Source organism: Erithacus rubecula (assembly GCF_903797595.1).
Source record: "Erithacus rubecula genome assembly, chromosome: 18".
Classification (NCBI taxonomy): Eukaryota; Metazoa; Chordata; class Aves; order Passeriformes; family Muscicapidae; genus Erithacus; species Erithacus rubecula.
The window spans coordinates 12,575,948-12,585,389 of NC_136670.1; the positions used below are offsets into that span (position 1 = coordinate 12,575,948).

At 44.5% G+C, this 9,442-nt stretch overlaps 1 protein-coding gene across 1 annotated transcript; it reads right to left on the reverse strand.

The window, feature by feature from the left end:
• Positions 1 to 793: 793 nt before the first annotated feature.
• FAM210B (family with sequence similarity 210 member B) lies at positions 794 to 3,628 on the reverse strand. The gene is made up of 3 exons (XM_079321914.1): positions 3,450 to 3,628; positions 2,563 to 2,735; positions 794 to 1,029 (listed from the first exon to the last, which is right to left on the reverse strand). Exons 1-3 carry the CDS (start codon positions 3,582 to 3,584, stop codon positions 813 to 815), a joined length of 525 nt encoding a protein of 174 aa, XP_079178040.1. The 5' UTR covers positions 3,585 to 3,628; the 3' UTR covers positions 794 to 812.
• Positions 3,629 to 9,442: the final 5,814 nt, after the last annotated feature.

The following is a 9,442-nucleotide window of genomic DNA, read 5'->3' on the forward strand; positions in this document are numbered from 1 at the left end:
GGGGTAGTTTTAAGATTTAAAAGTTTCCAGTACAAAGCCAGATCTCAGAATCTTAACAACCCCCCCCCAGCTTCTCTCTGCCTTGATTCTGTATGGAGGATGTTCACATAACTAATTCTGGTTACTCTGATTTCAGTAGACTCAGGATTTCTTCTGAGTCTATTGACATTTAAAAAACAAAAGGACTTTAAGGCTGGCTCCCAGCCAGCACATTTTCTAACAGTACAATCTTGGACTATGAAAGCACTACACATAGTTTCAGAACAGTGCTTCATCTATTGTGACTAAAGCAATTATGACTGCAATAATTAATCATATGAGTACTCCCATTGAAGTGCCTGTGTTGTACTGCAAGAAGGGCTGTAATAAAAAGCTCTTCCAGCAAAAGAAACACCCACCTGACACTTCAGACTCCAATCCATACCCTTATCAAGAGACCTACCCATGGAGTGAGATATTGTTAATTCTGCTGGAAGAGAATCTCACAGTTTCTCAGCTACACAGTAATAAATTAATACTATGATTCTGTTTTGAAAAGGAGAAAAAAAAGGCTCAAAAAGTCGGATTATAAAGACCCAGAACTCTGCTCATTGTCAAGCATTAATATTCCCCCTTGAAGTGCAAACCAGATCCCATCTGAACAGGTTTTTCCTAAGAAGAAATGGCGAAAGGGAAAGGAGACAAGGCCAGCACTTTTCACAGTGCCATTTACCTGGAAGAACAAGTAAGAACCACAAGGCGAGCTCCAGCTGAAGCCAGGCAAGTCCCTTTTGGAAGGGCAGCAGCCGAAGAGGGAGGAGCAGAGGAGGGGCTCAGGGGCCGGAGGCGGGCGGTTTGAAGAAGCCGGCCCTGCGGCAGTAGCGCACCAGCAAGGGCACGGCCAGCACGGTGATGCTGATGCGCACGGGGGCGAAGAGCTTGTGCACAGCATAGGCCAGCACAAAGGTGCCGGTGCCAGCTGCCATCCTGGACTGCAGAGAGGCCTCGCTGAAACCCAGCCGGAGCAGAACGGCGCCCATGTCCACACCACTGCGGAAACACAACGCTCCGAGGGTCAGCCCTGATCTCTGATCTGCCTCACAACCATCATCAGGCTCTGACTCCTGGACCCCCCTCCTGACTTGTGGCCTGGCTGAGGTGGATGCCTGCCAAGGACTGTGTGTAGGTGCTTGTTGCTGCCACGGTAGGCTGTGCTTGAGCAGGGCCCTGTTCCTGCACCTGCCTCATGGAGCGACAATCTCCACGTACAATAGTCCATAAATCTCCCACCTTTTGGCCAGAGGTCACTCACTTTGGAAAGGACTATAAAATGTGACTTCCCTGAAGAGATTTTGAGATCTCTTTCTCCCCAATGGATCGAAGATGTGTCTATCGTTGGACAACCACGAGGATGCATCCCATCTGTTGGTAGCTACATCCCATCCTTCCTCTCCCTCTTCTATCACAAAACTGAATTATTTTCACACAGTAAAATGCATTGCTGCTTTCTCTGAATAAAACCTGTGTCTCTTGCTTTTGTCTTTCTGCATTCTGGGGTGGAAGGAACCATCACGACTCCCGCTCGGGTTGAGCAGATCGTGACAAGCTCTGCTTTAGGTGAGGAGAAAAAATAAACACAGAGCTTTGTATGTTCACAAAATTTCATGTGTCATGATTCCTACTCAGCCTTTAGAGATAAAATGTCTCTGCAAAGTGATTTGTAAAAAGTTAAGGTGAATTTGTGTTGGAATATTGTCTTCCCAAATTTGATGTTAAACTCTGTTCTGTGTCTTGGGGAAATTGATCATCTAAGCACAAACCAAATGAGGTACCTGCTGCAAAGCTTGCTGTTCTAACAGAGGTGTAAATGATAAATTATCTAAAATCTAGCAAGTGAAGGAAGTGTTAAAGATCTCAAATGGGCATTATCCACCAAGCTCATTAATATAGACATAGCAGATTTCATCAGGGATTCAACCATAGCTAAAGGAAAAAAAAAAGTTGTCATCCTGTGCCACAGTGTAGCAAACAGGAGAAATCAGGCACTCACATATTCCACTGGAGGCAGGAATAAGCAGCAGGGAATGTTTGTCTCAGCTGGAATACCTCATGTAACTGATGCTTCCCCACACACACCATTCCCCACCTGACTCCTGTATAGTTCTCCCACATTTTTATTCTAATCCAGTTCTAGTGGCTGTTATTTTCTGCAGTTCAACTGCACAAACTGTGTTCAACACCCTGAAAAATACATTTATCTCTAAGCCCCAGATCACTTTTTGGCTCTATCTCTCCAGACCAAGCAAGAACAAAAGATATCTGCAAAACAAATACACTTTCTGCCTGGTCAGTTATGTTGGTGCTGTGTCTGCTGTTTTCCCTGCTGATTGCAAAATGACCACGTACAACTCCCTTGTCTCATGCCTGATGGCAGATCAGGTCCATTTATGGACCTACCCACACTCAAAATTCAGGAGGTAACTACAGATCCAATAGACATAAAGTGCCTGTCTCCTGACAGAGATAAGGACAATGGTAAATGTATTTTACTTTTACCACTACCTAGAGCTGTACAAACCTCACCTTGACACAGCCAGGTAGAAGATTCCCAGAGATACTAAGGAAATTCCAACATGGAAGGAAACCCCTACAGCACCATATTCTTTAAAAATTTGTTTCAGCTGCTGGGATTTGTTAAGTTTCTTGTCTTCAGCACTGGGATCAGTGGCTGTCTTTTTGAGGGGTTCAGCTGCACCCTAAAAAGAAAACAATCAAAAGCATTTGTTAGCATTATGCACAAGATCATATTACGGTTAGATGAAATAATGAAATAAGTGTCTTGCACGCAGAAGGATTTGGGAAGACAGAACTCACTTCTGCTCCTCCACACCAGCACAGCAGATGCTGTGACAGCCCAGACAAGCTCCCTTCTCCCAACCATTCCTGTCAAAGGAATGCACTGAGCTTGGTGTAAACCCTTACACAATCCAAATTTCATAATAAAAACCAGATTATTTGATCCAAACGTGTGCCAAGGCACACCCACACAGCTGCTGGAGCCATGAGGTGTGAGAGTTATTTGCTTCCACCCACTGCTCAGCTTTACCCTGTGACTCCTTGGAGCACAGCTTTTGATTCCAGTGGCACTGGAAACCCACCTGGTACTGCTAAATAACAGCTCACTGATGTTAGAGATCCAACCTTTAAATTCCTGTAAATCCTGATCAAAGGCACAACTGCAACTGTTCACAAGGAACTCTGCAAATTGCGCTGGGGCATTAACCTGCAGAAAGCTCACACCGACAACGCTCCCCCAGAAACCCGGACAAACACGATTCACTGATCCCACGAGGATGGGAGGGCACGGAGATAATGATACTTAAAAAAAAAACCAAACCCTTAAAGACAGCCGCAAAAAGCTGAGGAGCGCTTTTAGATTGCGGTATTTGGGCCCCTGAGCCCTCACGTACCTTGGAGCTGGCGCGGAGCGGGAGCGCGGCCCGGGCGGGGCCCAGCGGCGGGGACAGCAGGGAGGACAGCGGAGGGGACAGCGGAGGGGACAGCAACGGGGACAGCAATGGGGACAGGCGGCACAGGCGGTACATGGCGGCACGGCTCCCCTCACAGCAGCGGAGACATGCGGAACAGGCGGTGCATGGCGGCCCGGCCCCTCAGGGCGGCGGGGACGGGCGGTGCATGGCGGCTCGGCCCCTCAGGGCGGCGGGGACGGGCGGTGCATGGCGGCCCGGCCCCCTCACGGCGGCGGGGACGGGCGGTGCATGGCGGCCCGGCCCCTCAGGGCGGCGGGGACGGGCGGTGCATGGCGGCCCGGCCCCTCAGACATGCCGGGCCGGGCACACGCCCCGTCCGCCTCCTTAAAGCCGCAGTTGGTGTTCGTGAGGCGTCGGGATCTGCTGTGATCGCGGCAAACCTGCGCCCACCCTCACAGACAAAGATTCCGTCCTAACATCTAATCCTAACGTCCTAACATCTAATCCTAACGTCATAACAGACTAATCCTTCCTACTTTTATTTTGAAATAATTTCCCCTTTTCATGTTGCTCCAGGCACTTATAAATACGCAGAGCTACGGAATATCCTGAGTTGGAGGAGGATGATCCAGTCCAGCTGCTGGCTCTGCAAGGACACCCCAACAATCCCCAACAAAACACAAAGATTCTTCCTCAGGGAAGAAATTAGATGAAATTTCTTAGTATTGGATTAGAAACAGAAATATCTTTATTGGCTGTGGTTAATTAATCCTTAAAAGATCTTGTAACCATAAGTCTTGTGATTTCTGGCCATGCGTTCAACACCTGTAACAGGAACTCACGTTTTCTGTAGGAAATAAGAAAAACAAACCTCACTTTCAAAGCAACCAGAAGTCCCATCTCTCTGCCTCAGAATCCCCACAGAACGTGGTGGGAGCAATAAACCCACAAACTGCCATCACAAGCATTTCATCCCTGAATTTTCCCGAAATGGGCTGTGCCATTGCAGCACCTGCTCGTGGCAAGGTGAAGGGTGAATATCCCAGAATCTGCACCCCAAGGCTGAGCCCCAGCAATAAAGTTCTGCTCTGTCCCAGCTGCAAAGCCTTTCCTCCTGTGATATATATGCTATAATTAGTGTAAAGTTGTACAGTAATGTAGAATGAGCGATGTTTGTATGAGTAAAATAATAAAGAAAACTCAGAAACCAAAAAGAGGACCACGAAAAGGACACAGATTGCTTCATCACCTCATTGTAACACCCAAAAAAGTAGGGCAGCTGAGATTAACAATTAAATAAATGTAGCCGTGGAGATGGTTCTCTCAGGAACTGTCCAAGGAGCACCCAAACGATGAGAACCCAACAAACAGCCACAATTAAGAGAACCAGAGCCATCAGAAAAAATACATCTGCATGCCAGCTTCCCTAAACCAAGACCTGCAAGATACATCTCAATTCCATCTTCCTGTAAACCTGAACCTGCCTTCATCAGAATTCATCCTCTCCCAGAATATGGTTTTGTCCAGCCCAACGCAGGGAAAGAAAACCACATGAATATGCAGAACGATGAAAGAAGACAAAGACCTCTGCTCTGGGCTAAAAAATCTGTATAAAAACTGGGCTGACCAAGGGGGTGTTGTGAACACGGGGGATGTGATGCCATAGGGATCAGATCAGAATGTGTTCACCTGGTGCTGATCCCAGGCTCGGTACTGTCCCTTTTTGATTGTGGCTATTGAGGACTGTATTTCAGTCACAAAATAAATATTTTGATCATATTTAATTCGGCTTGATCTCGTTTTTTATCTATAACCCTCCTCAGGCACGCTGTGTTTCTGCAGCCATGGGAGCACACGGGCCTGGGGACAATGGGAGAGCTGTGTTGGATAAATGGGATGGGTTCTCTCCAGAGGAGTTCAGGAGCAGGAGTGGAGCTGCACAGGCAGCACAGCGTGGTGCAGGGCACCACAGAACAGATGGGTTGGTTCAGGGAGCATCTCAGGGGAAGAGAGGCAGAGAGCTTTGCTTGTATTGAAACAATCTGTTCTGTCTCAAGAGCACTGCCAGCTCCAGGGCTTTGCACTGCCTGTAGTCCTTGCTTCATTAATCCAGCTGCTCTCTGAATGCTTTGGAGAAGAATTGTTTCTCAGAACACAATTTCAATGTTTATTAGTGCTCCAAAGTCTTGAAAGTGGTTAGTTTTTGTTTTTTTTTTTTTCTTCTGCCTTCACTCAGAGTCAGGATTGAATGCTCAAGAGATGAATTTCTTGTTTGGACTTGGTTGTTTATTAAATCTTACCTAAAGTACAGAGAGTTCTGCAACACTTCCAGTTATCAAGCCAAAAGTGAGAAAATGGAGTCTAGCTAGTTACAAGGTCTTTTAAAGGCTAACTATCCAATAAAGTGCCAACACCTATATTATTTATACTTTTGACCCAGTGACCTGTGACTTGCACTGTAGTACTTGCTATCCAATCAAAAACTCCTGCCTGAAATCATGAAGAGGGAACAAGAAGGAAGAAAGAAACAACACCCAAGAACTTCCATCTTGTGCCATACCTATTACTGTATTCTGAAACTCCAAATTCAAAATCCTTCACTATGTGAAACCACACACTTCTATTCTAACTGCACACCTGTGACTTTAACTCCATCACTCAAATTTGGAAGCCTTCTCCAAGGCCTCAAGTCCAAAGCAGTGTTCTTTTGAGGGTCAGAAAGCACAGAAAGTTTTAAATTCCTAGAATTCTGGGTTCCAACACCAGAGCAGTTTGCTGTGTGTTTTCTGTGACTATTTACACACCAACACCACCAAAGCAGACAGATGGTATTAGCATGGCAGTGCTCTGAGCAGAGCAGGCTACAACTTTGTCCTTTTTCTTTCTGAATAATAGAAAAATCCCAGGAGTTAATTCTAGTCTCAGTAAAGAGCTGTCAGTGGCAGCTCTGGGCTCTGCCCAGGGACACTGGGCACTTCCCTGTCTGTCTGGCAGATCCATCAGAGCTGTTGTGGGACAGAGCCCACGCAGCTGCTCTCCTGAGACAGATGTGTTGCTGCTGTTGGACACCCAAAAATCCTGGGCATGTGCAGAAAAGAGCAGGAGGTCACTTAGTGAGGCATGAAAGCATTAGGGCTGGCAGCTGTGTATGCACAGCCTGGCTGTCTGCTGCCTCCAGATCTCAGTGGGAGGTTTTGCTTGGAAGCAGGAAGGAAGAATTTGATAAACACCCAGTGATATATGCTCAGTGAAAAAGGAGCAAACAGCCAGGCTGGAGACACCTTAATGTGAAGATGGTTTGTAAGTGCAGGCAAAAAGGCATTAGCTCTGTTCTGCTCATTGTAATGAAAACAAGGGAGAAGGTACAGCTTTCAGAAACAGCTCAAGAAAAGGCTTCTGCACAGACACACATGTTTACAAACACAGCTCAAAATGTTTGGTGTCTGCACTAAATATAAGATTAACTGGAAAAAAGGGGTGCTGCAAAATGGTACAAAAATACACAGATCTCAACAAAGTGTTCTGCAGTCCTGAAATGAGAGCATGGGGTGTGAGATGTGAACCCCAAATCCAGATGGGTCAGGGATGTGTTATTTTAAAATAAACCTAAATTACTTATACTCTCTATCAACTGCATTTGTGTTCTGTCTGAACCCCTGTTCCCTCTCTCTTCCTGTCTCTATGAAAATATACTCTTATTTCCATTTGCAATTTTCCAACAGCCAGAGAGTGCTGCTCTGCTTTTGTGTTATTTGTGTTATTTATCATCAGTAAGAGGAAAGCTGGGAATTGAGCTGAGAGCTATTGAAGAGGCAGTAAGTATAATGTCACCAGGAGATTAATTTGAATTCCTGTGAGGCAAAGACTTTTCCATAATGACCATTCTCTATAATTTGTCAGAAAGGTTTGTCAGGTTTTTATCAGAATGTGTATAATGTAGTAACACAGGGGGTACTCCTTATCGAGGTATCTATTATAAGCCTCTTAGATAATCATTTCCCTTCCATAATTTGACTTTCTGAAGTCAAAATCTCTCTTGGTTTGACAGCACTGCAGGAACAGTGACAAAACTGAAGTGTGCTCCAATCTGCAATTTCTGTAACCAGAAATCCAGGATGCAGAGTTGTTCAATCTTTGCTTTGCTGAGAATCCAAGTTAAATACAACCACTGATGCCTGTGGGACTCTGCAGTGAGCTGCTTTAGGAGTTAAATCCATTTGCTGGGGTAAATGTGAGCAGTAATTCTTCTTGGGAGAATGTCTTAGCCAAGCTACAAGGATGTTTTGATGATGAAGAAATCTTAGAAGTCTGTTAAGTTTTCTAAATTGCATAAGAGAAGATTCATTACACGTTTTCCAAGTCATTTAATCTACAAATAATTCAGGGATTGTGCATGTGCTGGTACCAAAATTTAATATCTTCTAATGGGCACGTAGGAATTGGTTCCTGTGTGAGAGTAGGAGGCAATTTCTTCTTCGTGCTGGAAGCTGTGTCATTTAACATTATTACAAATGTACTAATGTCATGCATATAAATATAATGAGAGGAGCTGTGAACTGATCATGAACCTCATTTAGAACAGAAGCAAAGGTAAATTTTTTTCATATTATAGTAAATTAAGGGCATGGCATGTGAACTAGTTGTAAGTGGTCCTGTTCTTTAGTACATTGGCTTTTTCACATCATGTTCCAAGAGTGTTTGAATCATAAAGATGAGATAATGGGGCTAGACAAGAATAAAAGTGATAACAGGAAAGAAATATCCATATGTAGTTGATAAATATATTTATTTGTGTCACAGATCCTCGAGTGCATACAATCAGCTTTCAGGGATATCCTTCTTCTCAAGCAAAACCAGTAGAAAGTCTTTAAATCTTGGTAAATTCTGTTTGAATGCTAGGATTGCTAAATCCAATTAAAGCCAGTCTGGGTATTTTCATCTCTGAGAGGACGTCAGAGCAAAAAGAGTTTCTAAACAGGACAGCAAAGAAGGAATGACTTGTTTCATTTACCTGGAAATCCTTAAAGAATGGGGCAGCATCTTTGTCACCGCAGCTGCAGGAAAAACAAAAACCCTCCAACAATATTTTTAATGCTAAAGAAAGAAGGCACTACTTTATTTCTGGCCAGGTTCTTGTTGTACCACAGAAATAATTTAATCTACAATGATGAATAATTTCATCTACAAATAATTTCATCATCATAGCCCGGGTATGCTGAGAATATCATTCTGTGACACACGGATTTTACTGTACTTTTCACAAATTTTATGCAGTCAAAACCCACAGAGACTTATTGGTTCAATGTTCATCGGTTCCAAGTTACACAGTTCTTAGCATTTGGTTTCCTATTGGTGACAAATTGCTTCTAATGCTAATTAAGTTCTCATTCTTTTCTCTTCTTTCCCAGACCAGCTGTCTGCCACCACTGCAGGAGTGTTGTTTGGAGCTGATGGTTCATTAATAGCCATCGCTGGATGTTATCTTTTGAATATCTTCTGTGCTAGTCTCAGTCTGTGGAGACAATGCCCTTGGAAAGAAACTCTAATTCCCTTCCCCTAGGGCAAAAGCGAACAGAGGTTGGACTTGATGATATCAAAAGTCTCTTCCAACCTAGTTCATTTTGTGATTCTGTGAAAACTGACTGAAGTTATAAAATAAAAAAAATGTTAAACTTTGTATATTTTCCAACACCTTGGTTGACACAAGCCAGCAGCATTAATTCTCCTCTCCACAAGACCCTCCCCAGTGATGCTCTGATGATCTGCTTTTCCATTTGGCTGGTGTGATGTGCAGCCTTTTGGATGTGTGTGAGTGCAAATCACATCCTGCTGGGTGTGGGATTGATAGCCCAGCAGAGCAGGGAGGTTATTTCCTCCCAGAGCAGCTGAACTGCAGGAGTGACAGCAGAATCCTCTTCCTCACTGGGTTTTTTGGAGGAGTAATAATTGCTGCACCCACTCCTGGTTCCTTG